At 39.3% G+C, this 27,107-nt stretch overlaps 1 protein-coding gene across 2 annotated transcripts in view; it reads right to left on the bottom strand.

Moving 5' to 3' along the window:
- Window positions 1-22,700, bottom strand: part of GUCY1B1 (guanylate cyclase 1 soluble subunit beta 1) — a 52,254-nt gene extending 29,554 nt beyond the window's left edge. The window contains exons 1-5 of one of the 2 annotated variants that reach the window (XM_033059855.1): window positions 22,592-22,700; window positions 22,246-22,319; window positions 5,591-5,691; window positions 4,462-4,580; window positions 349-546 (exon numbers count right to left, since the gene is read on the bottom strand). In XM_033059855.1, the coding sequence (XP_032915746.1) occupies window positions 349-546; window positions 4,462-4,580; window positions 5,591-5,691; window positions 22,246-22,319; window positions 22,592-22,594 (495 nt within the window). In that variant the 5' untranslated portion in view covers window positions 22,595-22,700. The remainder of the gene's footprint in view (window positions 1-348; window positions 547-4,461; window positions 4,581-5,590; window positions 5,692-22,245; window positions 22,320-22,591) is intronic. The other variant, XM_033059856.1, reaches the window with a different exon arrangement.
- Window positions 22,701-27,107: the final 4,407 nt, after the last annotated feature.

The following is a 27,107-nucleotide window of genomic DNA, read 5'->3' as shown; positions in this document are numbered from 1 at the left end:
ATGCCAAACAAAAAATAAAGGGGAATAAAAGCACTCCAAATAAGCCAGTATCTAATTTCTTTACATGTCCTCTTTACAATCCTTTTCTGAATAATAGGATATTGTTCTGTACTGTTCGCAGTCAGGTCTGCCTGCCAATTAGAGCTGGCCTTCTCAGCACACGGCTGATATGTCCTTCAAGCAACACAAATTATGATGTCTCTTCCTGAGAGTGAGTACTGATTCCACTTCTTTACAGAAGACAGCAACAGTGAAAATTACTCTAGTTTGCCATCACTTCACTTTTGATTTTCTTGTTTTTTTCCTATTGACATAAATTTTCAATTATTTTATCGCTTCAGACATTACCTTCATATCTATTTCTGTACCATGGATCTGTTGAGCTACGGTTTTGATGATTCCAATGACAATATCCTGCAGACCTTCTCTTTCTGAATAGTAATGCAAAATGAGCCCCTTTCCCTTCTCCGCGTCAGTGCATCTAAAGGAAGGGGCTCGCATACCCGGGTAAATAGTAGCAAGGTGGTCATGCAAAGCATCCAGGTTCTGGAAGAAATTAAAAACATAGTTATAAGGCATTCACTTACCATTTATGAAGAAAGCAAGAACATATTTTGTCCAATCTGAACATCCCCTTTCTCCCACTGCTCATACTTCTACACATTCGCCTTATTCTCTGTAGAACTGCCATCACAGCAGGCTTTTCAGGTAATCCGAAATGTTCTATCTACTGTGGTAACATTTGAACAATGAATGGCATAAAAATTAGGACTATTATAAATTATTCCAGATACTAAGAAGTCATGCTTGATTATGCTGTATTTTGAATCATTCAGATTAAACACCTTCTGTGTGTTTCTCAGTCTGGTACCTCATCCGGTTTAATTCCTTCCAATTCTAGTCTCTATAATGTCCTCTTGAAATATTAATTCAGGAGCCAAATACAAATAAGCATGTCTGAATAAACATAAATCTTTCTACTTATTATCAATGAAAAAGCCTAGTTTTGACACCATAACAATGAAGTTTACAGGGCCTGACAAAGTTCAAGTTTTAAAGTAAAGATTTAAATGCTTAAAAGATCAAACTCAAATATCTTTTCTTTGACAATAATTGAAAAACTCCACAGAATAAACAACAGAAATATCACAGTTTCTGTAATAATGTATCAGATAACGGTGTTCAGGAAAGGGAAGAGATCTTTTTCGCTTTTTTCCCTGCTATTGTCCCAGACATCTCATGTATTTTACTTTCAATTTTAACCAGACAAATTGTGATCTGGAGAGGAAAGCTAAATCATAAACTGATAGGTATAATTAATAAGGACATTAAAGAGAACAGAGAGATCAAAATCACTTTAAACACAACACTAGATTCAACTTTGATTGTGAAGCAATTACCAAGGTTCCAAGTTGCTATTTACTGTACATTTAATATAGAAAGAGCAACCTAGTTTGCAGGACAGAGTTGCAACCCACAATTTTTCATTTATGTTGTAAAATTCATACAATTCTTTACATCTTAAGTCCAGAACATGACTGCATATTTTAAATGTTGTTCTCTCACTGCCCTGCAAGTGACTGCTACCACTAGGTTTTGCATATTGTTTTCTGTCAACATAGGAATTGAAGTGAAAATATTTTCAATGTGCTGTCTGGGAAATTTTCCACCTTTCATGAGAATCTGTCGATCATCAAATTAGTGGAAGCACACTAAACTTGATTTAACATGAACTGTGAAGTGCTTGAACAGCTGTCTCTTCTCCTGGAGACCTCCAGACAAAATTACACTCTTAGCAATGAATTCCATGGGATGCACTTAATCTGGAATTTCCTCCTTCATTTTTTTAGCTTGTTTCAAATACATGTTTTTGTTACTATAGCAACATCTCCACTTTAGAACATGAAGAGGCAACAATCTGGCTGTCAATTCATTCCAGCTGTTAGTGGGCACTGACAAAAAACCAAAATGCTTGAAGGAAAATTCTGTAAGAACTTCACAGGGTTCAAGACAATGCAATTGGAAGAAATTGTTTTGGAAGACTGTAGATGAGAAAAGAGCAAGAGAGATGACTGGCTCTGAAAGACTTGATATTGCAGCTTCTGTAAGAGCAGAAGTCTTTTTTACTGTATGTTCACCTACTGTGATCCAGAGGTGAATTAAGGTGCAGATTATAATAGGCTAAACTCTCTCCCTGAATTTGGCTCCTAGACTGTTCAGATATATGCCAGAGCTTGTGCTGGAACCGAAGAACCAATTCTGGAGCTATGAGGAACAGTGATCAGCTCCATGGAGAAACACAAGGGAATCTCCAAGCAAGAACAAGCAGTCACTCTAAATTGGGCTGATCCTGGTGTGTCTAAAAGTGAGAGTTGTGGTTGGCACCTGAAACACAAAGATATGCTGTTCAGTGCTGTGTGGTACATAGCACTTGGAGACTTACCCAAAAGAGGAGTTATCCCCTGAATTTTAACCCCTGAGTTAATCCCACTACAATCATGAAAACCTAAATAGCCATGTAAACAAATCCTTAAATGGGAGAACTAACCACTTTGATTTTCATTCAATAGAAAGCTACTAAACTCTTTGGGTTTCTTAAGAGGTACCTCTTTTCATACTGCTTCTCATTGGCACATTGTCTTTCAATATGACTGGCAAATTTTCCATGCTTGTGTTTTTCACATAAAGTTTAAATACTTGATTTAGTTCCCCTTTTTTTTTCCTTTTTCATGAAGCTTGAAGTACCTGTGTTTCAACTACAAATAAACTTAAATTTTCTTGAGATATCAAAGGAAACGGAACATAAATGTGAGATTTATTTTCACACATTTTAAAAAGCTGGAGTTCTCAATCATTTTGTATATATACCAGACTCAGTATACAGTTCAAGAAACACCTTTTGGAACTCCATGATGCATTTTAAGAATCTGAGAAAAGTTTGACATTAAACCAAACCTGAACCTATTTCTCTAATAGGCATATAAAGTAGTTTCTGACTTAATATGACTGCTAGAAGATGGAAAAGAAATAAATCACAGCTAAGGTTGATTTTCCATTGCAATAAAAAGCCAAAGAGTATACTTCTGGCACAGCTACATACATTAGCCCCGTTAACATTTAGAGAAGTATACAATAGCCAATGTCATCTAGAAGTATATAATAGCCAATGTCATCTGTTAACACTAAAATTCAAACAAAGCAACTTAAAATACTGTCATTAGAAGAACATAAATGTAAGCAGTTGCCACTTTTACAGATGTTTGGTATCTATCACAAACATGTCCAGTCCTTTCACCAGCACTTGTGGAAAGGAATGAAAAGAGAAGTATATTATATTGAAAAAAGCATGAGGGAAAGCAAATAGTATCTGTATTTGTGGCCCATACATGAGTACCCAAAGTGATAATGCAATGGGAAAGTTACACCTTCTTTCTCCTCCCCTACTCTTGCTCAATCTTAGCCACAACTTTAGTACCCGAGTTATCTTTGGAAATTACTTTTATCTGTAGGCTTGATTTGAGAGCAGACTGTGAATGAAGCTATGAAATATGAAGGATGCTACATCCCATAGACAGACAATAGTTTACAGATCACTCATGATATGCACATGTTGGAACACACACCTACCCTATCTGCCCAGCAACTACAGTTTGTGGGATTTGTACAAGAAGTCTGGGTTGACTGCATCTAGGGTGCTCTAGAATTATGCAGGTTTTGGGGTAGTGAGACACACAATCAAATATTTAAGCAATCCAGTAAACTGTGATTCTTTCTCTCTTAATGTTGGAGAGATTTTAAGGGTACAGATGACAAGAGGTTACTACATTTTCAGAGAAAATCAATAGTTTTGACAGTCAGCTTTTGGGCAATCTTCAGTTCAATGCTTTTAACCTCAATACAGTACACAGTTCTCTCTAATAGTGATATAGATCATAAAATAAATCTTAAATACAAAGTGCTTCCTGAAGTGAACAATGTTCAGACGACAAAAAAGGAAAGGCCATTTTTCTACACTTAGAAACAACACTTTTGAAATGACCCTACATTTCTTCCATGCTATTAATGAATCATTTTAATTTTATTTCTGTTTATAGTGCAGAATCATGCTGTTCTGTATCCCTAGTCCACAGATGAAGAATAGCATCTTAAGAGATAAGCTGTTATGAGCCCTAGCTCAGTACATAACATACTATCAGAAATATCCAGTCTCTGATTAGTCAGAGATAATAGAAGAAATATCATAAAACCTGAAGATCACATTTTCTGTTACTATAAATAAGGTAAATCTTTCCGTTTAACACCCCCACCTCACCATCCGCCCCCTCCCCCCGCCCCCAACCCCCCTCCCCAAATTTGCTGCATATGAATACTCCAAAGTTCTCTTTGGAATTTCAAGTTAAATTTCTGTGGACTAGGCCATGATTGTCTGGTATCTGAAACAATTTGGCACAAAATTCTTACCTGCAAAAACTCTCTGACATTTGAGCCCAAGACACGTAGAATTGTATCATAACCAGATTCTTGACAAAACACAAAAAACATCTTCCCAAACATTTGAAGAATTTCCCCAGCATTTAGATCTAGTTAAAACAGGAAAATATGATTCAGCCCAAACACTTTATTTCATGCACTTGCTTATTTCTTTACTCTTGTATTCATAAACACTACCCAGATGCAGTAGGTAATGAACAAAGCAAGATTCAAAGTTCCTATGGCAAATATTGAGTATCTATAAATCCTGAGTATTCTATACTGAGAAATACAGGAATTTCATTAGGATTTATGAATTACCATTATTATTTCACCACATCGTATGTTTCACACACATAAAGCATAAAGATTTTGATACTTACTGAAAATAAAAGAACTTGGTTGTTATTAGTGCTTGCCTCAGCAGAGTTAATTCCAATTTACAATAGCGTGAAACCTCATCAGCTGCTCCAATTCAACATTACTACAGTCATCAGTCTTACAGATTCTTGGCTAATTACTGATGCAGAACAATTTCATACCACTCTTGGGTCTGCAGATAAAATAATGCTGATGGGCATAATTCTACCTTTTAAATTCCAGATCAGAGCTGCAATGATTGAAAATGAATGCAACCCAAATCAGTGTGTGATATGTAATTAAATGAAATACGTCCATTAAATGAAATATGTGCACAAGCATTTCTGTGACTCATCATTGTTCTTCAGCAGAGAGCAAGGATTCATTCATTCATTCATTCACTCCTCTTGTAGCAGTGGTTGAAACTTGGGTGTACTGGAAGGCAGTTGCAGCAGGATGTTGTTACTTCACGACTGCTTGTTACACTGCCCATGTTATGTGGATAAGGCATATTTCTCCAGTTTAAGATGGAATACTTTGGAAATAATAAAAATAATTTCAAGCAATAAAAGGAGTAGAATTTTCTTAGAGAAATAAGAAATGCAATTCTGGCTCCTAAGATTTAAAATTTCAGACCAGTACTCCATTTTCATTTCCCCTGTGCTAAATTCTGTTCCTCTCTGCTACACAGATTTGGGGGGCAGAAGCATATTACCTTTTTTTGTGATGAACGGGCTAAGAAGATACCTGTATTACTTACTAAGGACCTTGCTTGCAGCTGCAACGAGGTCATAGGTTTTGGAATCATCATAAATTATTCTGACCAGAAACTGTCCCTCTTCATCCAGCTGTGCCTCCTTCCTAAAAAGAAAACAGAATAAAATATTTTTGCTTGAGGGAAAAGCACCATATGGATAAAAGTCTTTTAAATAAAATAAGTTTGTAGAGTTATTTAAGACGGAAACTTAGAAAGAATTTTGTTCCATATCTCAGTCATTAGTGTACAATACAAATATTTCAGACCATGAGTGTTCTGAAAATAATAATTAGCTACAAGAAAATAAACATGATTTTTCAGTACAGAGTCTCAAAAAGAAGTTGCTATACTAACAAGGACACAATTTGCATTTTAAAATAAGAAACTATCCAATAATGCAGTCCATGATGGGTTCTTTAAACACATTTTAAGCTTTTTCACTCTATCACATTTTAATTACACTTTATTTACAGAAGGCATGGAATGTTTCTAACAACCATTTGCACATACGTCCAAAGAGGAATTTAAAATACAGATGCAGGTACCAAATCAATTATCTTTTTTCAGAATATTGCACATGTCCAGTAGATAGGAAGAAAAAGGATGCTAGGATTTTGTAAGGCCTTGTTCTCACATTACACATGAATTCTCATGTGTAAAGTGTCACTGCTAAGCTAAAGCACAATAAAAATATAAATTTCTTCACTAAAGGAAACAAATCTCTACCCTAGGTTTAAGCCAAAACTCATATATATATCCTGTGCATGCTCACTACTGCTACTAAGCAAAAAACCAAAATAAAATGACTACAGTAATTTCACAATTATAAGCCGCACCTGATTATAAGCCGCACTTCCAGGTGCCAGCAACTTTTCATTCTTTGTCCATACATAAGCCGCACCTGATTATAAGCCGCACGTTACAATACAGAGTGTGATAAAAGGTATCTATTCTATCACCATCTGTTGAGACCACATGGGGTAGTGATCCTTATCTCCGTGGGAGATATTCTGCTAATGGGCCATCTATTGAAACCAGGAGGGGCATTGTTCTTTATCTTTTCACAACCCATCATTCCTCCATGAGCCATTTTCTGCTAATGGCCCATTGAGTTCCACTGTGGGACTGATAAAATTACTTCATCCCATTGAAAGTTGCTCCAGCCAGGGGGAAGAGCCCAACATTTCTTACCAAGATAAAAACAGAGGTTTTGGGACACTAAGGGAGCCCCTTTCTCCACTGGACTCCTGAGGAAAATCAGATTTCTCCACATCACCACTGGACCTCCGGAGGGAAACTGCATCTTCTACAGGAGCACTGCTTCAACTGAATCACATCTGTCACTGCAGGAGGATGCAGCCACCATTTAATCGGACTGCAACCAACACCCTGCCTGACAAGATGTCAGGCTGTACTCTGACTTTGTCAGGGTTTGGAGTTTGTTTCTTTATAGTACTGTATTTCTATTTTAATTTCTCTAGTAAAGAACTGCTATTCCTAATTCCCATATTTTTGCCTGAAAGACCCTTGATTTCAAAATTATAATAATTTGGAGGGAGGGGGTTTACATTCTCCATTTTAAAGAGAAGCTCCTGCTTTTCTCAGCAGACACCTATCCTCCAAACTAAACCAGCAACTTTTTGTTCTTTGTCCGTATATAAGCCGCACCTGATTATAAGCCGCACTTTGGGTTCGGACCAAAATTTTAGTCAAAATGGTGCGGCTTATAATCGTGAAATTACTATACTTTGTTTTCTAAGCCAGTACTTCTAAGCCTGTACTTTGTTTTCCAAGCCAGTATTTCTAACTTCTGATGATTCTCTTCAACCTGACCATCAAGTCAGCAGCTTGTCCAAAAGGCAGCACAAATCTGTAGACTGTATATTTTACTAAGGAAAACAAGTTCATCCTGTAGACAATGATTATGTACTGTCATGCCTTCCAAGTTTTGCATTTGGCACAAGTGAATTACCAGGGAGGACCCACAAGCGCCTTCCTCCCTGTTTTACCTTGTCTGCACAGCACAGGAGCCAGGCCACTGGTGCTGCAGGAGTGGCTGAGTCCCAGCTCTTGGGAGGGGGATAGGAAACACCTCCATGGACAGGCAGACCCCAGGACACTGAAGAGCCAGTTGCCCATGTGGTTTGTCCTGCTGTGCACAGACCAAACAATGTCTCTGTCCAGTTTCAAGTAAAGCAGTATTCTGTATTAGTTCTTATTTCCCTTGCAAATTTTCCTTCAGCAGATGAGGAGATGTGCAGAGGGGCCTGCTGTGTTCTCTGATGAAGTCCTGCTCCATCTGTTGAAGTCCTCATCTGAAAAATGAGCACAGGCTCCTTTCTCAGTATGTTTTTAAAAACAGCGTTCACTTCCTGTGGTGTGACTCTCTACAGAGAGTCTACAGAGACTCTCTACAATGACTCTCTACAGAGACAGCGTGCTTTGCAGAAATAGTGATGAAAGAGGAGATATTTGTAAGTGGTCATGCTCTAATTGATGTATTAAGAATATATTTTGGCTCAGCAAAATTAATATGATCATGGCATCATTAGCATATTTGCAGGTGGAGAGTCACAACTACCTCATTAAAAAGAAATCATACCATTTCATCTAAATATATCCCTATGCTGCAGATCATTTTAGGAAATCAAAAGAAAGGCAAAGAGACAGGAAAGTCTTCAAGTGAATTACTGAATCACATTTTACATCACACACAAAAAAAAAATCAGTACACGATGTTGCTCTTCAGAAAAAACCCTGAGAATTATAAAAATTATTAAAAAGGCAGATTATGAGGTAGGATTTTAAAAAATATATAAGCACAAGGGATGCCAATCAAGACATTCATCAACTTGGTAGTAGTATAATTATTTTTCTGATGCACAAATAAAATAATTATACTACTAAAATAATTAAACAATTATTTAGTGGCATCATGGTAATGAAGAGCTATTACCAGAGTATGACTGGTAAACTGAGTAAATACAAAGAAATGGTCTTTGAGATACAGCTCAAGCCTACAAAGCCAGTATTTCTAACTTCTCAATTTCTCTTGGTCAGAGGAATTAGAAAGACCAACAAAAAGTAAAATTCTAAATCTACTATGGAAAATCCTGCATCCCCTTTTACATCAAACACTTTCTCTCCATTACCATAACATAATCAGCCATAAATTAAAACCAAATTCTTTGACTGTAACTCAGGTTTTCATTTCCTAAAGTTGTGTCATTGATTTTTCAAATTAATTAATACAAAATAATAACACCTGCAGAACAATTCAAGCATCTACAGATGTAGAGGAATTATCCATCCATAGAAACAGAAACATTTCCTGAGGTACTCAAAGGGGAGAGGTCTGAGAATTGGGTACTCCTGTTGATCTTAAAACTGCTAGATGGCAAATGGTATTGCTGAGAAGGACTGATTCCAATCTAATATGGCAGTATTCTACTGACCTAAGTGAAATGACTTGTCATTTAACACTCCAGTTTGCAATCATCAGTCTTTGATAATCTGTTCACTTAATGGATATCTAGAACCCATTATTTTCTTTTTCCCCTTCAGCTTTCTTTAATCTTGCTCCTCACATTCTTCCCACTGTCCAAAAATTCCATAACATTTGTTTTATATTTCAAAAATATATTGATTTATTGATAACTAAAGTATTGTAACTGTCACTTGAAATAAACATTTTTACACTCGCTCTAGGAATGATGAACTGAAAACAAGCTAAGCAATTTTCCTAAAGGAGTATGACAAAACTATAGGGGAGGTAAGACTAAATACCCCTCATAAATCCACACAAAAGAAACATCATTCTTTATCCAATGACATGAAAAATACTATAATAACCTTAATTAAGCAAGGTCTTAAGCAGGAGGAGAGGTGGAGTTGTTAGTGAGAAATGATTTCTTGAAAAATAAGAGATCAGTCGGGGACAATAAGATAAAGTTTACATTTCCTAAAAACAGAACTGAAATGCATATGAGAAAAGAAAACCATCTTGATTCTTTGACTCTCGCAACATGGTACGTAACTACAAGTCAACAGCACTTTGGAAGGATGTTTGCAAAGGATGAAAGAACTTTCCCACATCTACGATACATGCTGTGCTTTCTTTCAGTCTCTCTGCTCTGAGCCAAACCACAAAGGATAATACACACATCTGGAAAAGCAATGAACATCCTCAAAAATACTGCATACTTGCACAGTCCAGAAGACACAGCTTTTCTGTGTGAGAATTTTCTCTATGAAAAATTGACCCGGTTTGATGATGTTGGTATCTCTTTCAAAACTTCATACAATTCTTTCCAATTACGTTGACTGGAACTTTTCCTGTTTACTTGTCTGTGCCAAGTCATGCTTCTTTTTTTCTTATTTTATTTGTATTTAGTTTACTTTGTCAAAGTTCTTCAACATCTGCAACTTCTCTGAGCCACCCCTTTTCAAAATCACCAGTGGTTATTTCAGTCTATTCCATTTAATTATTTTAGCTAATTTTTTCTAGTTTACTCTAGACCCTTTGGATCACTCAGCAGCCATCTTCTCTGTAGTCTTACTGATATATCTCCCATTAAAAATATTTTTAAGTTGAGCAACATTTTCTAGAAAATCTGTCAAAGTAAATATTTACTCCTGCAGGGGATTACACTTCTCAGTTAAAACCATGCAGGCAAAAATTCCTTTGCTTGTTCTACAAACATGGCAAATACAATGACAGTAGCTAATCTAAGCCTGTGTCAAAAGATAAACTGTTTTTTTAATATTCATGCTTGAAAATTATTCAATTTCAGAACTTTATTCTTCCTTTCCACGTCAATTCCTTCTCCATATGTCTAAGATCTGTTGTGCTGGTACATCCCAGCAATTTAGATAGGCATTGAGGTGAAATAAAATTCAGTTAGATATCTGTTTTTCTGAATTATTTTTCTGCTACATGAATTTCCCTGTCTACTCCATCAACCTGTTCACATAAGCTGCTCTGCATACAGATAACATTTAGCCAGAGTGATTGTGGACAGGCTTCTGAAGCCCTTCTGCTTCCCTCAGTAATCTAACAACACTGAGAGCTTCCAAAAGTCTTTCCCTCCAAATACTAGTCTTAAGACTATATGTAATGAGAAAAAGCTGTCATGAGTTTATCCAAAATGGCCAGTGCAAAGTGAAAGCAATCCTATTTTTTCAGAGGCAACGGTCCTTCAGCAATTCTACAAAACAGCAGGGCCTCTAATGAACTTGTCTGAGAAAGCATCACAGCTAACAGCACCAGAGAGGCTGACCATGACAGATCTCCAGCAGCCCAGGAAACGGGGCAGTGTCATTCAGGTGAATACCTAAAAACCCTCCACATAAACTGGTGCGTTGGCTGGGAAATCTCAAATTGGTGAGTCAAAACCACTATGCAAAATTGGTGTTTCTGCCTGGTTTCAAACTGAAACCACCGCACCATAGCTTTACAAAAAAACTTGAGGCATTTCCCTAGAAATGTTTTGCTGCAATTTTAAGTTACAGTTTTCGACCAGATAAAATTATGGGAGGAAATTAGCACAGTTGTAATGTTTTCTGCAGACTGTGGTGTTTGATCACAAAGACATTAACAGCAATAACATGTTGCTAGCTTTCTTAAGAACTTGACTGGAAATGGGCCAAAAGCAACAAGCTCTGGCAAATTCCCAAGCCCTGCATAATTCTTCAGTGAAGAAGTAGTATTACAGTAGCAAACTTTTAACTTTTATATGGCTGTTCTTTCAAAATAACTTTCAAGTCAAATAGAACAGAATTCACAATTAATGTCTCATTTACATTTACAGAGACAAAATAAGTGTGGGTTGTGCCCCCCTGTAAATTTATGTTCAAAACACTAAAACATCACAGGATTTTAATGCTCTTGCCCCAACTGACTCCTGTCATACGCGATGAGATATTTCATGTTTCAAAACTTACATCCTATGACATGTCTGTTTCTAGAGTCTGGCAGCCCTTTTTATTTACTCTAAACTAATTCTGAATGATTACACAGAGCTATTTCAATTGTGGGAAACAAAGATTCCAGCACAGACTTTTCTAAAATGCTTTTGTTTTCCTCCAGAATGTTTCTATTATCCAGGTTAATGTGAAGCAGTTTACTTGGGCAAGAGAAGAACCTTAACTACTGTACCATGGAAAATAACAACTAGACAGAGGATATTTCTCACATAAAGATTTGGCCTTGAAATCAGTGGAAAAATTCCTACTGAACAGATGAAAGCAAGATCAAGTCTTAAAACAGCCTTCCCTCCATCAGTCATGCTAACACCCACCAAAATGCTTTTGATTTAGCAGCGCAGAACAGCATTACAGGTGATACATCTGTGTACAATGGTCCCTTTGAAAGTTTTTCCCATTGTGCAATTAGTTTAGTAAACACACTACCAATGTTCAAAGGTAATGTTAATAATTTACAGAAATGGCTGAAATGCTATGTGTGGACAAGTATTCAAAGAAAAACTATTCTTAAAATCAGAACAAATCCTGCACTTCAGATTTTTAAATGATAGGATGCACACGTTTTTATTTCTCATAGAGGTTTAATGTAGAAAGGACTTATCTTGCCATCTTTGGAGATTTTACACACAACACAGCTCGACAAGATGTCACACCAGGCTGGTCTTACTTATATAGCCCATTCTGCACAAGGTGAGTTTTAATGTAGTTTTGCAGTCAGACTGTAGTATTTAAAGTGAATTTGCATAAATCATAAGCAAGAAAATTGCTGCTGAAAAAACTTTTTTTCCAGTAAAGTTGTACTTGCTCTTCTCCCTCTGTAGCCAGTCAAAAAGCTGAAAACTTAATAAATTCTTACAGAAAAAGAACCCTTCCCATTTGCATGCAGCAAATATTGAGAAAAAATATGGTAGAAGACTGCATGGAACAATTACTTCACATCCTGAAGATGCATGGGCTTCTCTGCAATATAAGTATTACTTAGAAGCTGCTGGTGTCACTTTAAGAGATCACCCAGTGTCCCAAAAGCACAACTGGATCTCTTCCTACCAAAACTCATCCGAAGTGTGCACACTGAGTGTGTCACCTTGAACACACCGAAAACATCAGCTAGTTCCAAGACTACCTCCAGGACTTCTTCCATGATACATATTGTTTCTGTTGGGACCTTTGCCACCATTGTGTTTCAGTATTCTTGGTATACCAAGGATGGAAAAAGTGCTGGTTAAATTGAAGAGATCAGTCAAAACAATCTTAATGACAAAATAACCCTACTGCACTCAGAAACACAGCATGGTTCTGATCTCACTGATAGGAGCAAGTCAAGTTTAATTCTGTTCCAAGAATAGCACTCTTAAACAGGATTACATGGGTCAGAACTAAAGATGGTATCTGTGAACCCAGAATTACTGTATTTGCATCTCATTTACATATAAAATGCCAAAATCACAGCTCATATTACTTCACAGACAGTTGTTTTTTTCAAAATGCTTCCCATCTTTTTTTCATGTATTTTACAAAAATGTTTTACTAAAAGTTATCAAAAATATTGAGCCACTATTCCAAAAAAGAAAAAAAGAAAACAGACTTGCACATGTTTTGGATGGTCCAAAGATATTTTAAAATACCAAGCTGGGAAGAACATAAATGATATTAAGTTACAAGATTAAATAAAAATGGGAATCTGTCCAGGAAAATGATGTTCTGGGTAAAGTAAATAGGTGTATTTATAGACTTCGCAGTTCTGAGCTGTTTCCCAGTTTTACAGGCTGGATACAGAACCGTTTAATGTAGGTTTTCAAAACAAGATAATACTAGAAGATACAATTAACAAAAGTATAAGTTCCTTGCTGCTACTACAAATAGTAAAAATGTTATTAAAAATACAAAGCTAGTATTATTTTGCTTCCTTTTATGTAAATGGAATAAAAAGAATGGTATTTACAAAATGCTCTTTCATCCATTTTATTAAAAAGAGAGAATGATGTGTTTATAACACCTGTTATCCTGGCACACCTAAAAGCACTTAATACTGGGAAAACTGCAAAGTACCTTAGAGATACCGCAAGAACACTCACACCAAGTTTCATAACATGCCAGTATTTTGTTTTAGCCAACCCTTCCCCAGAGGAATTAAAGAATTTGGCATTCTTTTGGTTTAATTCCTGACCTTCAAGCAGGTCCTTCCGCTGTGAGGAACTGAAAGAGCAGGAAGTATAGTGTCCTGACCCTATGAAGCTTGTAAATATTAACTTCCCTACCCATGAAGAATCATTTATTCAGCACCACTTTTGGAAAAAAAATAAAATACTGAACTATATAGAACTTTGTAGTAGTATGAAATAAGGACTGAAAAACATAAACAAAAATAAATGTTGCTTTCTGGATAAAATCTCATTAATGTTAAAAGGGACATAGATTAAAAAGAAATCACCTATTGTCATTTCACCACTAATGGCTTTCCAAAGTGTCTTTCTCATATCTATCTGTAGGCAATCTGTACTTTTTTCAAAATTGTTGAGATTGGTTGAACAGAACACTGCCTTCAGCACTGGGTAAACCCACATGGTGCTAAAAGAGGCAGCAAAACCTCAATTTTCTTACTTTTTAACAGATGACTACAATTATTTACAATTGATAATGACATGATCCAAAATAAAAATGTATTCACAATCTAAACTAGTGAATAGTCATTTTTTTCCCCAGTGTTCATTGTGACAAGAGAGTTAAAATACTTAAGACAGTATGTCTGCAACACTTTTGAGCATGAAAGTATCAGTAAGTTCAAGCAAACTGTAAAGCAAACATTCTTTACACCAATTAGCTGTGGGCCAGGAAAGAGAAAAACTCAGCAAAACTCTCAAGAGTTCAACAAAGAAGATTCACAGGGGAGTGACTGCCACCACTGCAGTACACAGGTATGCACGTCTATGTGGTAAACTCTGTAACTCACCTGTTCACCACCCAGAATTCTACAGTTCCTGGGGGAAGAACAGAAGAAAGGAACACGAAAGCCAGCATTTTGATGGGAAAAATCCCAAAAGCTTTAATTGGATAAAATAAAATTGAAGTCTGAGACACACTGAAACCTACACTTACAAGAAGGCTGGCACCAAGGTTCTCCTGTAAACCAACCGCTTGACAAGAAATACCAAAGATAACTGGAAGGCTTTTCACTTGCTTCCACTACAAATGATTACTAACTGAAGTGCCCCACCTCACATTTTGTATAGCTATTTGATTCTCATCTCCTGTTTAGATGGCAGTTTTATTGTTCTGGGCATATGGTGATTGTAAAGACATAATATGCACATACACATAGGCATGTACATCAATATTTATTTGCATATGTACCTACATACACAAATAGATTTTCTCCAAAAACTTTACATTCTAAGGTGATGATTATCCAAAATCTCTCCTACCATAAGTGATGCTGTTATCACTGTAGACAGATTGTTACAGACTATGGTACTGTTTTACATGCTTTTTAAAGGGTTGTCCTATATACAGAATCTACGGTCAGCTGAAAACATGAAAAACACTTTCCAGAACAATAACAAAGAAATAAAACATGTCTCATAAAGAGTCATAAGCATCTGGTGGGTTTTTTGTTCGGTTGAGTTTTTTGGTTTTTAGGGGTTTTTTTGTAGTTTAGTGAAAACAGGAAAGATGGATTCAGGTCCACTCAACATTACAGCAGTTTGCTCCAAGCAACATTTTCCCTGTCTGTTCCTGAGCCTGTATGATACACCCAGTCACACCCACGAGCCCACAGAACCTGTTCCTCTTCCTCCAGGCTTCCAGTTCCTTCAGTACTGAAGCTAGATCCTACTCCACTAATGCACAACTATTTCGTGTTTTATTTTATGCCATTCCTCAATATATAACCTCAGGCTTGATTTACAGCAGTTTTTAAATCCAGTTCTGAAGAGAGAATTAGTCCTTTCTAGTAAGTCTTCCTATGGAATTGATCTCCACTAATTGCATGCAGAAGCATTAATTAGCTGTCCAACAATCTCATGAGGCCAATTATACCATTTCCATTTAAAACAGGCAAGGACATCACAGATCAAAAAGGTTTCATTCATTTAGAGTACCCAATATGTGACTAGTGGTGCTGGCTTTTTAAGATACAGTAATTTCATGAGTATAAGGCACACTGGGGTATAAGGCGTACTTCCAGGTGATGGCAAATTTACGAACTTTGTCCATATACAAGGTGCACCAGAGTATAAGGTGCACTTTCATTCGCAGCAAGGAACCAATTTGTAACAATCACGTAATCACAGGTTTTACTGGTAGGTGCTCAATTTGCGAGCTCTGCTCCCCCCGTAGCACTCGCGGGAGCCCACTTTCCCCGCAGTGCTGGTGGGAGGGAGCCCGCTTTCCCCCACGGTGCCAGTGGGAGCCCGGTCCCTCTGTAACCAATTTCTAACAATCATGCAATTGCGGGTTTTACTGGCAGGTGCTCAATTCGTGAATTCGGCTCGGCCTGTGGCTCGCACTTCCGGGTGGGCAAATTTCCGAACTTTGTCCTTATACAGGGCGCTCCGATATAAGGCGCACCTCCGGGTTGGGACCAAAATTTTAGTCAAAAGGGTGCGCCTTATACGTGTGAAATTACTGTACCTTTTACGCTCAAAAAGCAACTTTCATGGACTTTACAACCTTCCAGCATGAGACCTACAAATCATCTAAATTCCAGCAAATCTTAAGAGCTGACTATTGCAACTTAATCTTTCAGCAAAACTGTTGTCCATATTTTCCTAGATTTCTGAAAAGACGAACTACACTATAGTAGGAGCTATTACTACATCTAAACACTGTGCTAAGCAGTAGTAGTAGGCCAAAGTCTTGATTCTCACAGGATTTGTCAACAAATATAAGTTAGTTTTGTTTTGATATACTAGTGAAAAGAAAAACACACAGTGACATTCTGAACTCAGCATACAGACAGAGTAAGCCAAGCTGGGACCTTCATTCTGCAGCTAAAAAAGTTTTTCTTATTTGCTTTAAATAGCATAAAAAAGGACAGTTTTTGGTATGTGAGAAGTTCTCAGGAAACAATGTAATCCAAAATTATAAAATATTTTCTTAAAGGCATTTAATATTTATTTTATATTAATCACATTGTTTACTATTTTAGTATGTAACTACAAATATAATTAATCAGAATAGCACATCCTATCAGTGAGTTCTTAGTTATTTCAATGCTAGCGAAATCAGGGGAGTACCATGTTTAGATACGTAAATGAATAAAAGCATCTATCTTTCCTGACTTAAGTAGGCAACCTACAACACTACTAATAAATCTAACTGCTAGGAATGCCTTTGAAAATTTACCCAATAATGTGTATTCTTAAATCACCTACATTTCATTGCAGAAGCCACACCAAGTCACTACACTCTGACCTATGTTAACCTTCACCAATACGATGTAGAAGTTTCTGTCTGGTTTAGTTTTCATTTTCAGGCCCTCCCCCAAATGGTACAATATTCTACCACTTCAGTTGAACCCAATTTGAAACTGAGCAGAGTTTTCCACTTTCCTTTTCCATATTGCACCAGGACAATTTCTCAATCCTTAGTGTTTCACCATTTTAACCATAACAGGATACTTACAGAAAAAAAAGTTTTTTGCCTGGAACCTTAGTAGGTGATAATCTGTGAAGCCTGGGGAACAAAAGTTTCCTTCCTCCTAGGATAAGCAATTGACTTTTGCTCTTTTGTAGTGTGCACTTCCAGACCACTGGGTCCCTGTAAAGTTTGTGCTGGCCAGAAGGCTCCTCACACCTGGAGTCCTGGTATTTAAAAGTGTGGACAGCACATGCCATCCCAACCCCTCCAAAGGACAAAACAGGGCAAAGGCAGGAGAAGATGCCTTAATTTTACATTAAGCATTGAGCACCAGAGATGTAAGGCTATTACTTGATTTATATATCCTCATGCTAAGGTACAGACAGAAAAGGGGCAAAAAAAGCCTACTTTTCAACTGTGCAAGTTTGAACACTTCTCCCAAATAAAATAAAAAGTATTTTCACCTCTAGCTAGTTGCTTTTAGCAAACATTAAGTTTCAACTCCCATTCCAGCTTTTCCACGCTACATGTTTTTTTGTGGGGACTTCTACCATAAAAACAGAAGGAAGATGAAGACTGTGACTGACTGGCTGTGCCATTTAATTTTCCAAGTCCAGATATTTCATATGCCTGTGTGGGAAAAATATTAATTTACTGGACAGACTTGTGATGAAGCCTTTTAATGAATTTCTTTATTAGATTTTTTTGTTCTCATTCATTTTCTTGGCAGTATGTTTGAAAGCATCACAGTTTGAGCATCTAACCTGGCCTCAATTCAGATTTAGGAGCCCGTGGGAAAATCCTGTATTCATTTAATCAAACACAGAGGAATAGGGTTGGGAAATACAGGAAAAGACTCTTCATATTCCCTGCTGACAACATTGCTCTAGCTCCCACATATTGACCTGGAGCTGTTTCAAGAAGACATCCCAGTCAATGCTTGCTACACAATTAAACCCTTAGAACTGCTGAATGGAGGGATCAGAATTTCACATATATTGGTAGTTCATAAGTGATACCTGTTGCAGAAGAGCTCAGATTTTATGACAGAGGACTCTTTTAAAAATGTACTATCACACACCCTAAAAATATGCCCACCATAGAAACATACTAGGGAATACAATTTCTTAAGCCCTGGAAATTTTTATTTATTTTGACAATATGAGTAATCTCTCTGCATTGTTTAGGACAGGTACATGGACAGTAATTTCACATGCACTACTGGCAATTGTGTGCACATACTATCATATCACCCAGCAGTACAAATCTGGCCTTAAACAGACATGAGAATTGCATGAACATGGGAATGTCCAGGCCTGACAACTTTCAGTTTATATTGGCTGTGGAGGACTAGAAGATCTCTAATGCCAAAATAAAGGATTCAGAAGACGTTTTCTCTCAAGTATAGAAGGAACAAATGAAAACTGTTTTCTCAGCAAAAGTGTGGTTAACAGTCCTACGTTAACTGTTCATTTAGTAACTCTTTGCAGAGCTAGTGAAGCACTGATCAAGAGTCTGTCTCTATTGCACCGCAGGTCTTAAATCTTCCCTTCCAAGGACTGAAATAGTGAATTACAATGAGCACTGTATGTGCAGCTTACAACTGCTAGTAAGCAAAATAAAGGACTATGGTGAATCATGTTCACTTTCCATCAAGAAAAATCTGCTACTGCAGAATTCAGCAACTACAGAAGGACTTTCCCCTCTCACTCCCTCTTCCTCATCCAGCTTTGCTAAATCACTCTAATGATTCTAGGGGTTCATCACAAAGACCCCATCCACTAGTTCAAATTCTCAATTCTGCAAGTGGCAGTCAGAGAAAACCCTAAGGAGAAGTAAATTTTTGAGACTTTGCTGTTGAGAAAATGAGTAAAGGCTCCATAAATCAAGATTACCTTTCATTACTTATATGACAGCTTTCTTAGTCTTATTTTAAATTCAAATATATACAGTAATTTTTCCATGAACTTAGTGCCTTATTATATGATGTGTAAAAGAAGTCTGTTGTTTAGTTATGTTTTTTTTTTAGCGGATGAAAATAACATGGAGGCTAACTGTCCCAAGAATTCCATTCTGCGCCATTAAAAAACAGTATGTATCTTTTTCAGATAGATCATGGTTTTACAAGAATGCTGAAAAATGAACAAAATAACAGATACAGAGACTTGAAATCATCATTCTAACTCAGTTCACAGTAAGTGAGGGCCCTGAAAACACCACTCTCGTAAGAGCATCAAATTCAACTATTTGTGTACCCAAATTCTCTATGTAAAAGCTTCATTCAAAACCACTTTGGACTGAACATGCTACAAAGGAGTTTCCATGTTTCATATGAAGAATACTCTTTCAATTCAGTATTTAACTTTTTAAAATGCACTTTTTTTTCCCAAGAATGATCAGATTTCATTACTTCAGTTTATTTAGTTCTATGTTTTCTTTTCCCTTCTATCAATATTAAGTACAAATTCACCTGCTGGCATTTGAGAATCACTCAGCAGTCATAATCCACCACTCTGCAACGCTAATTCACATCTTATGTGGTCACTTCCGAGAGAGCAAAATAGCAGTATGTGATCAGTTCAACATTAAAAAAACCAAAAAAGCTTAGGTAAGAAATTTTGTACTGACCTATCCAAAGGCCTATCTACTTCACAAAAATCATGAAGCAAATTCAACCTCATTAACAGTGCAAAGTTCCTCTTGGTTTTGTTGACTTCATTAATTATTTCTCCAGTCATCAGTGATTCAACTGATTCAATTAAGCATACCACAACACTGTTCAGTACTTTCTTGCTGTTTCATAAATGATCAACAGTTCTAACAAAAAAGCCTTTGCAAGATGTTTTTATTTGCTTATAAAAGATAAAACATCCAAGCTTTTCCCCAACATCACTTGGCTACCAGTTGACACTACCATTCCCTAAATCAGCATCACTATAATGTGTTCCAGTGAGGGCTGGTTTACTCATTTCAAACCCTAGAATGCACAGCTGAGAAATACTGCTGAATAAAACCCCATGCTGACCAATTTCACACAAGGAGCTATGGTAAATGGAGCTGTTGCAAATACACTGCCTCCTTCTTGAAGATCACACTCCAATCATCTTCTGGGTAATGTCATGCTAGTTTCCTTCCAGAGGGCCATCTTCTTGTGAACTCACAGCAGAGCCTACCTGCTGGGCTGCTACAAGACATAAATGTTTCTCATTTGAAATGCAGAAACAGGCCATACCAGCTTCCTGAATTTTCACAGCTGACCTTAGAAAAATATTTTGTATATTTCTATTAAAGTTCTCCAAAGTGTTATATGAGTAATATTTCTCATGGGCTTTAGTTATCTTCAGTATTCTACTAGGTGTTTCCAAAATCTAAAGAGATAGGATACATCAGAAATTATGGCTGTGTTCTGACAGTCTGCAGCATGGTCTTACACTAGAAGATGAAACTCTGTATCTCCTCCAATAGATTGATCTAAAATACAAATTCATATTCACTGGGTAATCTGGACAAAATGCGGTCCATGATACTTAAAGGCATCTTGGTAAGGGATGCCATGCCAAAAAAGAGTGAACATATTTCATACATATTTTTATTTTATTTATTTATTTTAATTTTCATGGAAAATGATGCATGTGTTGCTATTTTATCACCCCTTAATTTACATATGCCATTAAAATAAATCAAAACATAGGAACTCAAAATAGATCACTGTGTTTAGAAATAGTCAGTATGTAAGGAAAAGAAATGCCTCACTTATAGCATAAAACTCTGTGGCGCACACTAAAGGTTCATCTGTGGTATGCACAGAACTGTATTTGCAAACAGTAATTTACAGAGTACTTGTCAGGGATCAATAGAACAATGAATGCCTGCTGAACCACAAGTGTGAACTCACCTTTGGTGATTTTAGAGACTCAGCTAGACAAAAGTCATAGCTGAACCCTGACTTAATGCCAGTAACAACCCAGGTTGGAACAGAAACTGGACTAGATTACTTCCAGAGGCCCCCTTCAGAGCACATCTCTAAGATTCTCTGATTTCATGGTACTGTGCAAGGTTACCACATTCTTAACAAATGATTTTATGAAAAAAAGTATGTCATAGTAACAAAAAACTCATAATCAAAACTGGCCTTTGACTCCAAAAATGGCATTAAGACAACAGCAACATATTATAAAATCAACATCAACACTGACATATTAAAATTGGCCCAAAATAAATGCAATCTCTTGATTCCTTATCAAGAGATCATTTCTTCTGAACACGTTACCTAAACCCCAACGAAGCAAGCCTACAACTCTGTAAGCTTTTATATCCTTATAAAAATTTTTGTTGTAGTTTTGCCCAGTGATTCATACTATTATTTTTAAGATAAAGAGAATTTTGTTTGCACACCCATTTAAAACTTTCAGTGCAATCTCACAACTGATCAAAGGTTTAAAGTGAAGATAGTCAGCTTCTCAGAAAAATGTTATACCACCAGAAATGCAAGGGTTGGGCACAAGAAATCAGGCTCAAGAAAAGAAGCCAAAAACCATCCTTCTATACATTCCTATATATATTTCTCTATAATAATCAATGACTGTTTTGATTTCAAGCTGAGGACATTACCAAAATCGGACAATATTTTTAGGTGTTTAATAAACACTGTATCTTAGTTCCATCAAGGATGTAAAGAGATGTAACTGTTGCATGGTTCACCTGGTGGTCTCATGCAAGGACATTACTTCCGCCACATGCTCCATATAACCGAGGAAACCGAGGGATCAAGGCCGGCCCCGCTGCGGCTCCTGGAGACCGGTCAAGGTGGAACAAGGCGGGTCTTGGAGATGGTTAAGGAAGAGTGCGAGCGGGACGAGGTGCTGCACGCTGGCCCTGTCACGACTGGGAGCCGCCATCCAGGGTGCCTCTGCCGGTCTGGGTGTACCGCTGCTGGCGCTGCTGCCAGTTCCTGCCGGCCCGCAGATCCGCCCGGCACGCGCGGACAATAAACGGGGCGCCGGTACACGGAATCCGGCCGGCCTCGGCTCCCGGCCCTGCGCGCCCCGGCGGACAGGCGCGCACACAGACACACGGACACACGCACAGACACTTACTTGATGTCCTCCCAGACGGCGGGGCCGTAGTTGCGGATGACGAGCAGCTCCAAGGCGTGATTAACGAAGCCGTACTGAGGGGCAGGACGAGGCGGTGGCACACGGTCAGGCACCGGGCGTTAGGGGAGCCCCTTCCCCCGCCCGCAGCATCCCACCCCACCCTTCTCATCACCCCGGCGGGAAGCGACCCCACCGAAACATCACCCATCTCTCCCCGAAACAAAGGGCCGTGGTCCGGCTTCCCCCTTCCCAAGTGGATTCAGCCTCCCTCCCACCGCGGGCCCGGTGCTCGGCAGAGAGGACGCGCCCCGGCCCCAGGCAGGGCGGGCGGCCCGGAGTAGCTCACCATGGTGCCGGTGGTGCCGGTACCGCCGCCAGCAGAGGATGGGCCCGTCTGCTTCACCACCTCCAGCTGCCGCCGCCGTCCCGAGTGGCACCCGGCGGCAGCCAATGGCGAGCGCGACAGCTGCCCGAGGAGCCAATGACGGGCGCGGCCACCGCGTGCTCCTCCAATCAGAGGTGGAGGCGGGGCTGCGGGAGGCCGAGGGCCGCGCGGGGGCCGCGGGACGGCGCCGCCCGGGGCTTGAGGGGCGGCCTCTGCTCGTGTTCGACGGGGAGGATTTGATGTCTGCGTCCGGCGCGTTCCTGCTCGTACCCATCCTGCACGTAGTGCTTGGGTGGACATCTGTAGGGCAACGCGTGCTTGCCCTGGAGTCTGTTCTCTGTGCAGAGGTTGCCTTCGCAAGAATTTCTTGTACCGCTTAGCTTTTAGAAAGAAAAATGTCCCCCAAAAAAGGGAAGAATCTGAGCGACAAAGTCATCGCAGATATTTCTACTCCTGTGCATTCATTTCTGAAAAGCCAATGAAGCCAAAAACATAATAACGAGTGCTTCCATTACTGGGGTTTTTGTATGTTTTATGAGTCCTCAGGTGTCAGTGTGAATAAACACTGTGTTATATCATTAACCTACTGAATATGAGTTAGAGGGTTCTATAAGTAAGGTATGATGCTTACAGTAACAGAAGGTTTTGAGCAGAGGTAATATGCCAAGGCCAGTTCAGAAATAACACACTCTATCATATGTTATAATACACAAGGAATAAAAAAAAAAAAAAATACACCACCACATAGTTTATAGCCCTTTGTACAATCAAAAGACCTGGCCTCAGTGTGTGAAATAATTCTAGGGAGACCACTGATTTTCTTAAACTTGTCTAAGAAGAATCAAGACGTACTAAAAAGATAATTAGTTTTAATCTAGGCGGGTAAGGGGATGAGTACCTAGTGGACTACTAGTGTAGTAGCTTTTGGGCAGAAACCTTACTATGTGATGCCATAAACACTAGTCAGACCAGATGGTTTCTAAATATAAGTAAAATTACAGAATTTCAGACCTTAGTAAAATAGTGCAGAATAAATTTAACATTTGAACCATTCACATAGTTCTTGTAACAAATATGAAGCATTGGTGTTGGAAATTCCATGTAAACAAGTTAAAAAATGGAGGCCTGCAAAATCTTTTGAAATTTCAACTACTGCCTGGTGAACTTTTGAAACTGTGTTAAGAGCTTTTAAAAATTCCCGTGAGGATACAAATGAATAGGCATTAGAAATTTGGCAAAATCATCTCAGCAGACATTCCAAGAACAGCAGAGGCAAACCCTACTTTTAGGTCATGGAGGCAGAGTCATCAATTTTAGTTAACACAGTCCAAATCTACTGGGAAAACGAATTTTAGGTTTTTTAAAAGAATTACCCAGAACAAAAGCTTCTGTATAGCCAGTTAAAATCATACAAGTAATATGATAATTTTGAAGGGAGGAAAGTATTTAGATAAATTAAACAAACCACTCCAAACTACTGGTTGAATATCTCTGTATAGAAAACCAAGCAAAAACTAAAGAGATGCAAATCTCTAAAAATCTCTTCAATTTCCAGGAAACTGGCAACAGAAATAATGTAATAAATCATACTGTTGGAACCTGATCAAAGGCTGTGCTTTCCTGTAGCTAAAGAGGGGATGTCACCAATTAACTAAGGTTTGAACACGTCAGGTCACTATCTACTTTTTACTTTTTGATAGGAAATAAATTTTGGAAAAATGGGAAAACATATCCTAACCTACAAATGTAGTTACATCTCTATGTGCCTACTGCTGGTAGTGAAAAGACAAGACTGGGCACTTTTTCCCTCCAGTGTGGCTAGTCTTCTCCTTCAAGCACATATAAAACAGTTTTGAGGATACAAATATCAAGGAATTCCTGTCAGCCCATCCCAGGCCGGAAACAAGTTGACTGTATTCAGAATAGGTGCAAAAAAATACAGTAAATTCACGAATACAAGCCGCACTGAGTATAAGCCGCATCTCTGGGTGTTGGCAAATATTTCGTTCTTTGTCCATAAATAAGCCGCACCTGAATATAAGCCGCTCTGTCATTCGCAGCGAGGACCCGCATGCAACAAAGTTGCCAAATACTAACAGAACCGCGGCATGGCGGGGGGTTTACTGGCTCAACTAAGGCTGTGCAGGCTCGGCCCGCTAGGGGCTGCTGACGGGGCCAGGTGGCCCAGCCTGGCGCTGCCACTCAGGGCTGGCCGCCGCCTCTGGGTTCGCTCACCCCGGCCCCGCTCCCGCCGTGGCGCTGGCCGGGCATGGAGAGCACGCCCCGCTCCCACTGCAGCGCTGCCCGGGCACGGAGAGCACGCCCCGCTCGCACCGCGGCGCTGGCTGGGCACGGAGAGAGCACCTCGCTCACGCTGCGGTGCTGGCCGGGCACAGAGCACCCCCTGCTCCCGCCACAGCGGCGGAGGGCAGGGGCAGAGCACCCCCCCCTCCTCCCCGGGCCGCAGCAATGGCGGCGCGCCCCCCCCCCCCACCGTCCTCCCCGAGCCGCGGCAATGACGGCGTGGCCCCCCCCTCCTCCCCGAGCCGCGGCAATGGCGGCGCCCCCCCCCGCCGTCCTCCCCGGGCCGCGGCAATGGCGGCACAGGGCCCCCGTCGGCTCCCCGAGCCGCGGCAATGGCGGCGCACCCCCCCCGCCGTCCTCCCCGAACCGCGGCAATGGCGGCACAGGGCCCCCGTTGGCTCCCCGAGCCGCAGCAATGGCGGCGCGCCCCCCCCCCCCGTCCTCCCCGAACTGCGGCAATGGCGGCGCGGCCCCCCCCGTCCTCCCCGAGCTGCGGCAATGGTGGCGCAGGGTCCCCCCGTCTCTCCCCTGGGCTGTGGCAGAGGAGGGAAGAAGGAGCTCTCCCGCCTCTCTCCCCACCCCCCGTGCTGCCTGCAGGGAGCCAGGGCAACACAGTAACACTGTAACAATCGCGGAATGCCGGCTTTTACTGGCAGATGCTTGGCTCGGCGCCCTGGCTGGCACGTCTGGGGTTGTAAATGTCAGAAAATTATTCACAGATTAGCCACCCCCGACTATTAGCCGCACTTCCGGGTTTCCACCAAAATTTTTGTCAAATTGCTGCGGCTTGTATTCGTGAAATTACTGTATTTCATTTTTCACAGGTTTCAAGGGAATCCACTTTGTATATGGGGTAAGCCCTCATGCTCATCAAGTATTAGAGAGATTATATGAAATTATTTTTGGTCATGACTTTTGGAAGGTAGATTATCTGGTGATTTTGTGTACCTGAGTGACACTTTTTTGAAAGTGCTAATATCTACAAAAGTCAAAATTGCATTAGATAAATATGAAATTACCTTTCTTCTGATTTGGTTCAGGCTTGGTAGGTTGCATTTGCAGGCTGTTCTTGTGATTAACCCATTATAATACAAATGGAAGTTCTAGTCAATGTGAGATTTGTAAAATGTGAAGTAAAAACAGCATGGTCAGAATACAAGCAAGCAACAGTTGATTTGGTTTTCTAAAACAGGGACCTCCTTTTAAAAGCTTGGAAGATGTTGAATTAAAGAATTCAACCAAGTGATTCGTTGAGTAGGACAAGCCTCCATTCCAGATACCTGCTCAATCAAAATCAAGACTGTCTGGAAGTCTTAGGCAAGAAGATTTGCTTTCATCTGAAGGAGAGGCTCAAAGTCAATAAGATAGATGTCAAATGTCAAACTAAGCTGTTAATATTGAGCTATGCTTCCAAGGCCCAACCATGTCGGTATCAGAACTATTAGGCCACATGCATTATGCACATCATACAAACATTTGGACTGTATCTGATGCACTTCCATAAAACCTGCAGCTGATTCCACTATAGCACACAATCTCATTTGGATACCCTCATACACTAGGTACATGTTATACATCTTTTATTTTAACATGTTTCTTCCTGATTTGAGATGCTGACTTCCTTTGGCAATTCTTGGTGAGATTCATGAAGCAAAAAGTAGCATAGGATCCTTTTATGCTGTGAGAAAGGGCAGTTGCTGAGACACTAACTTTGGCAAAACCACTAGCTGGCCAAGAACATCTGCATTCAGCTCAATATGGTTTGTGTTAATGCACAAGCACTAGTTGCATTTTTTATTATGGACTTTCCTTTTACAGTTCATTTTGTTACTGAAGTCCTGAATAAAAAGGCTGCCTTATATGGTATTACTGTATTCCACGTACTGAAGATGGAGTTACTTTACTCACATGGACTGAACTGTAGGTATTTTTTAGTTAAGGTCTGAGACTTGACATTTGGAATTGTCATAATACTTTTCAGGTACAGAAGCACCCTCTTAAGTTCACTTCAGCAAGATTCATTATTTCTACTATACCACTCTACTGTGTTCTCTTATCCCATTACATTAATTTTTCAGTATTGACAAGCTATAATGAATCAGCCTTCAATATTTCCATGCTATCCTGTAATGCAATAACGTGTACATTTGAGAAACTGAGAGCTCTATTGCAT

The sequence above is a fragment of the Catharus ustulatus genome, chromosome 5 (genome assembly GCF_009819885.2).
Source record: "Catharus ustulatus isolate bCatUst1 chromosome 5, bCatUst1.pri.v2, whole genome shotgun sequence".
Classification (NCBI taxonomy): Eukaryota; Metazoa; Chordata; class Aves; order Passeriformes; family Turdidae; genus Catharus; species Catharus ustulatus.
This window is presented reverse-complemented; position numbering and strand designations above follow the sequence as displayed.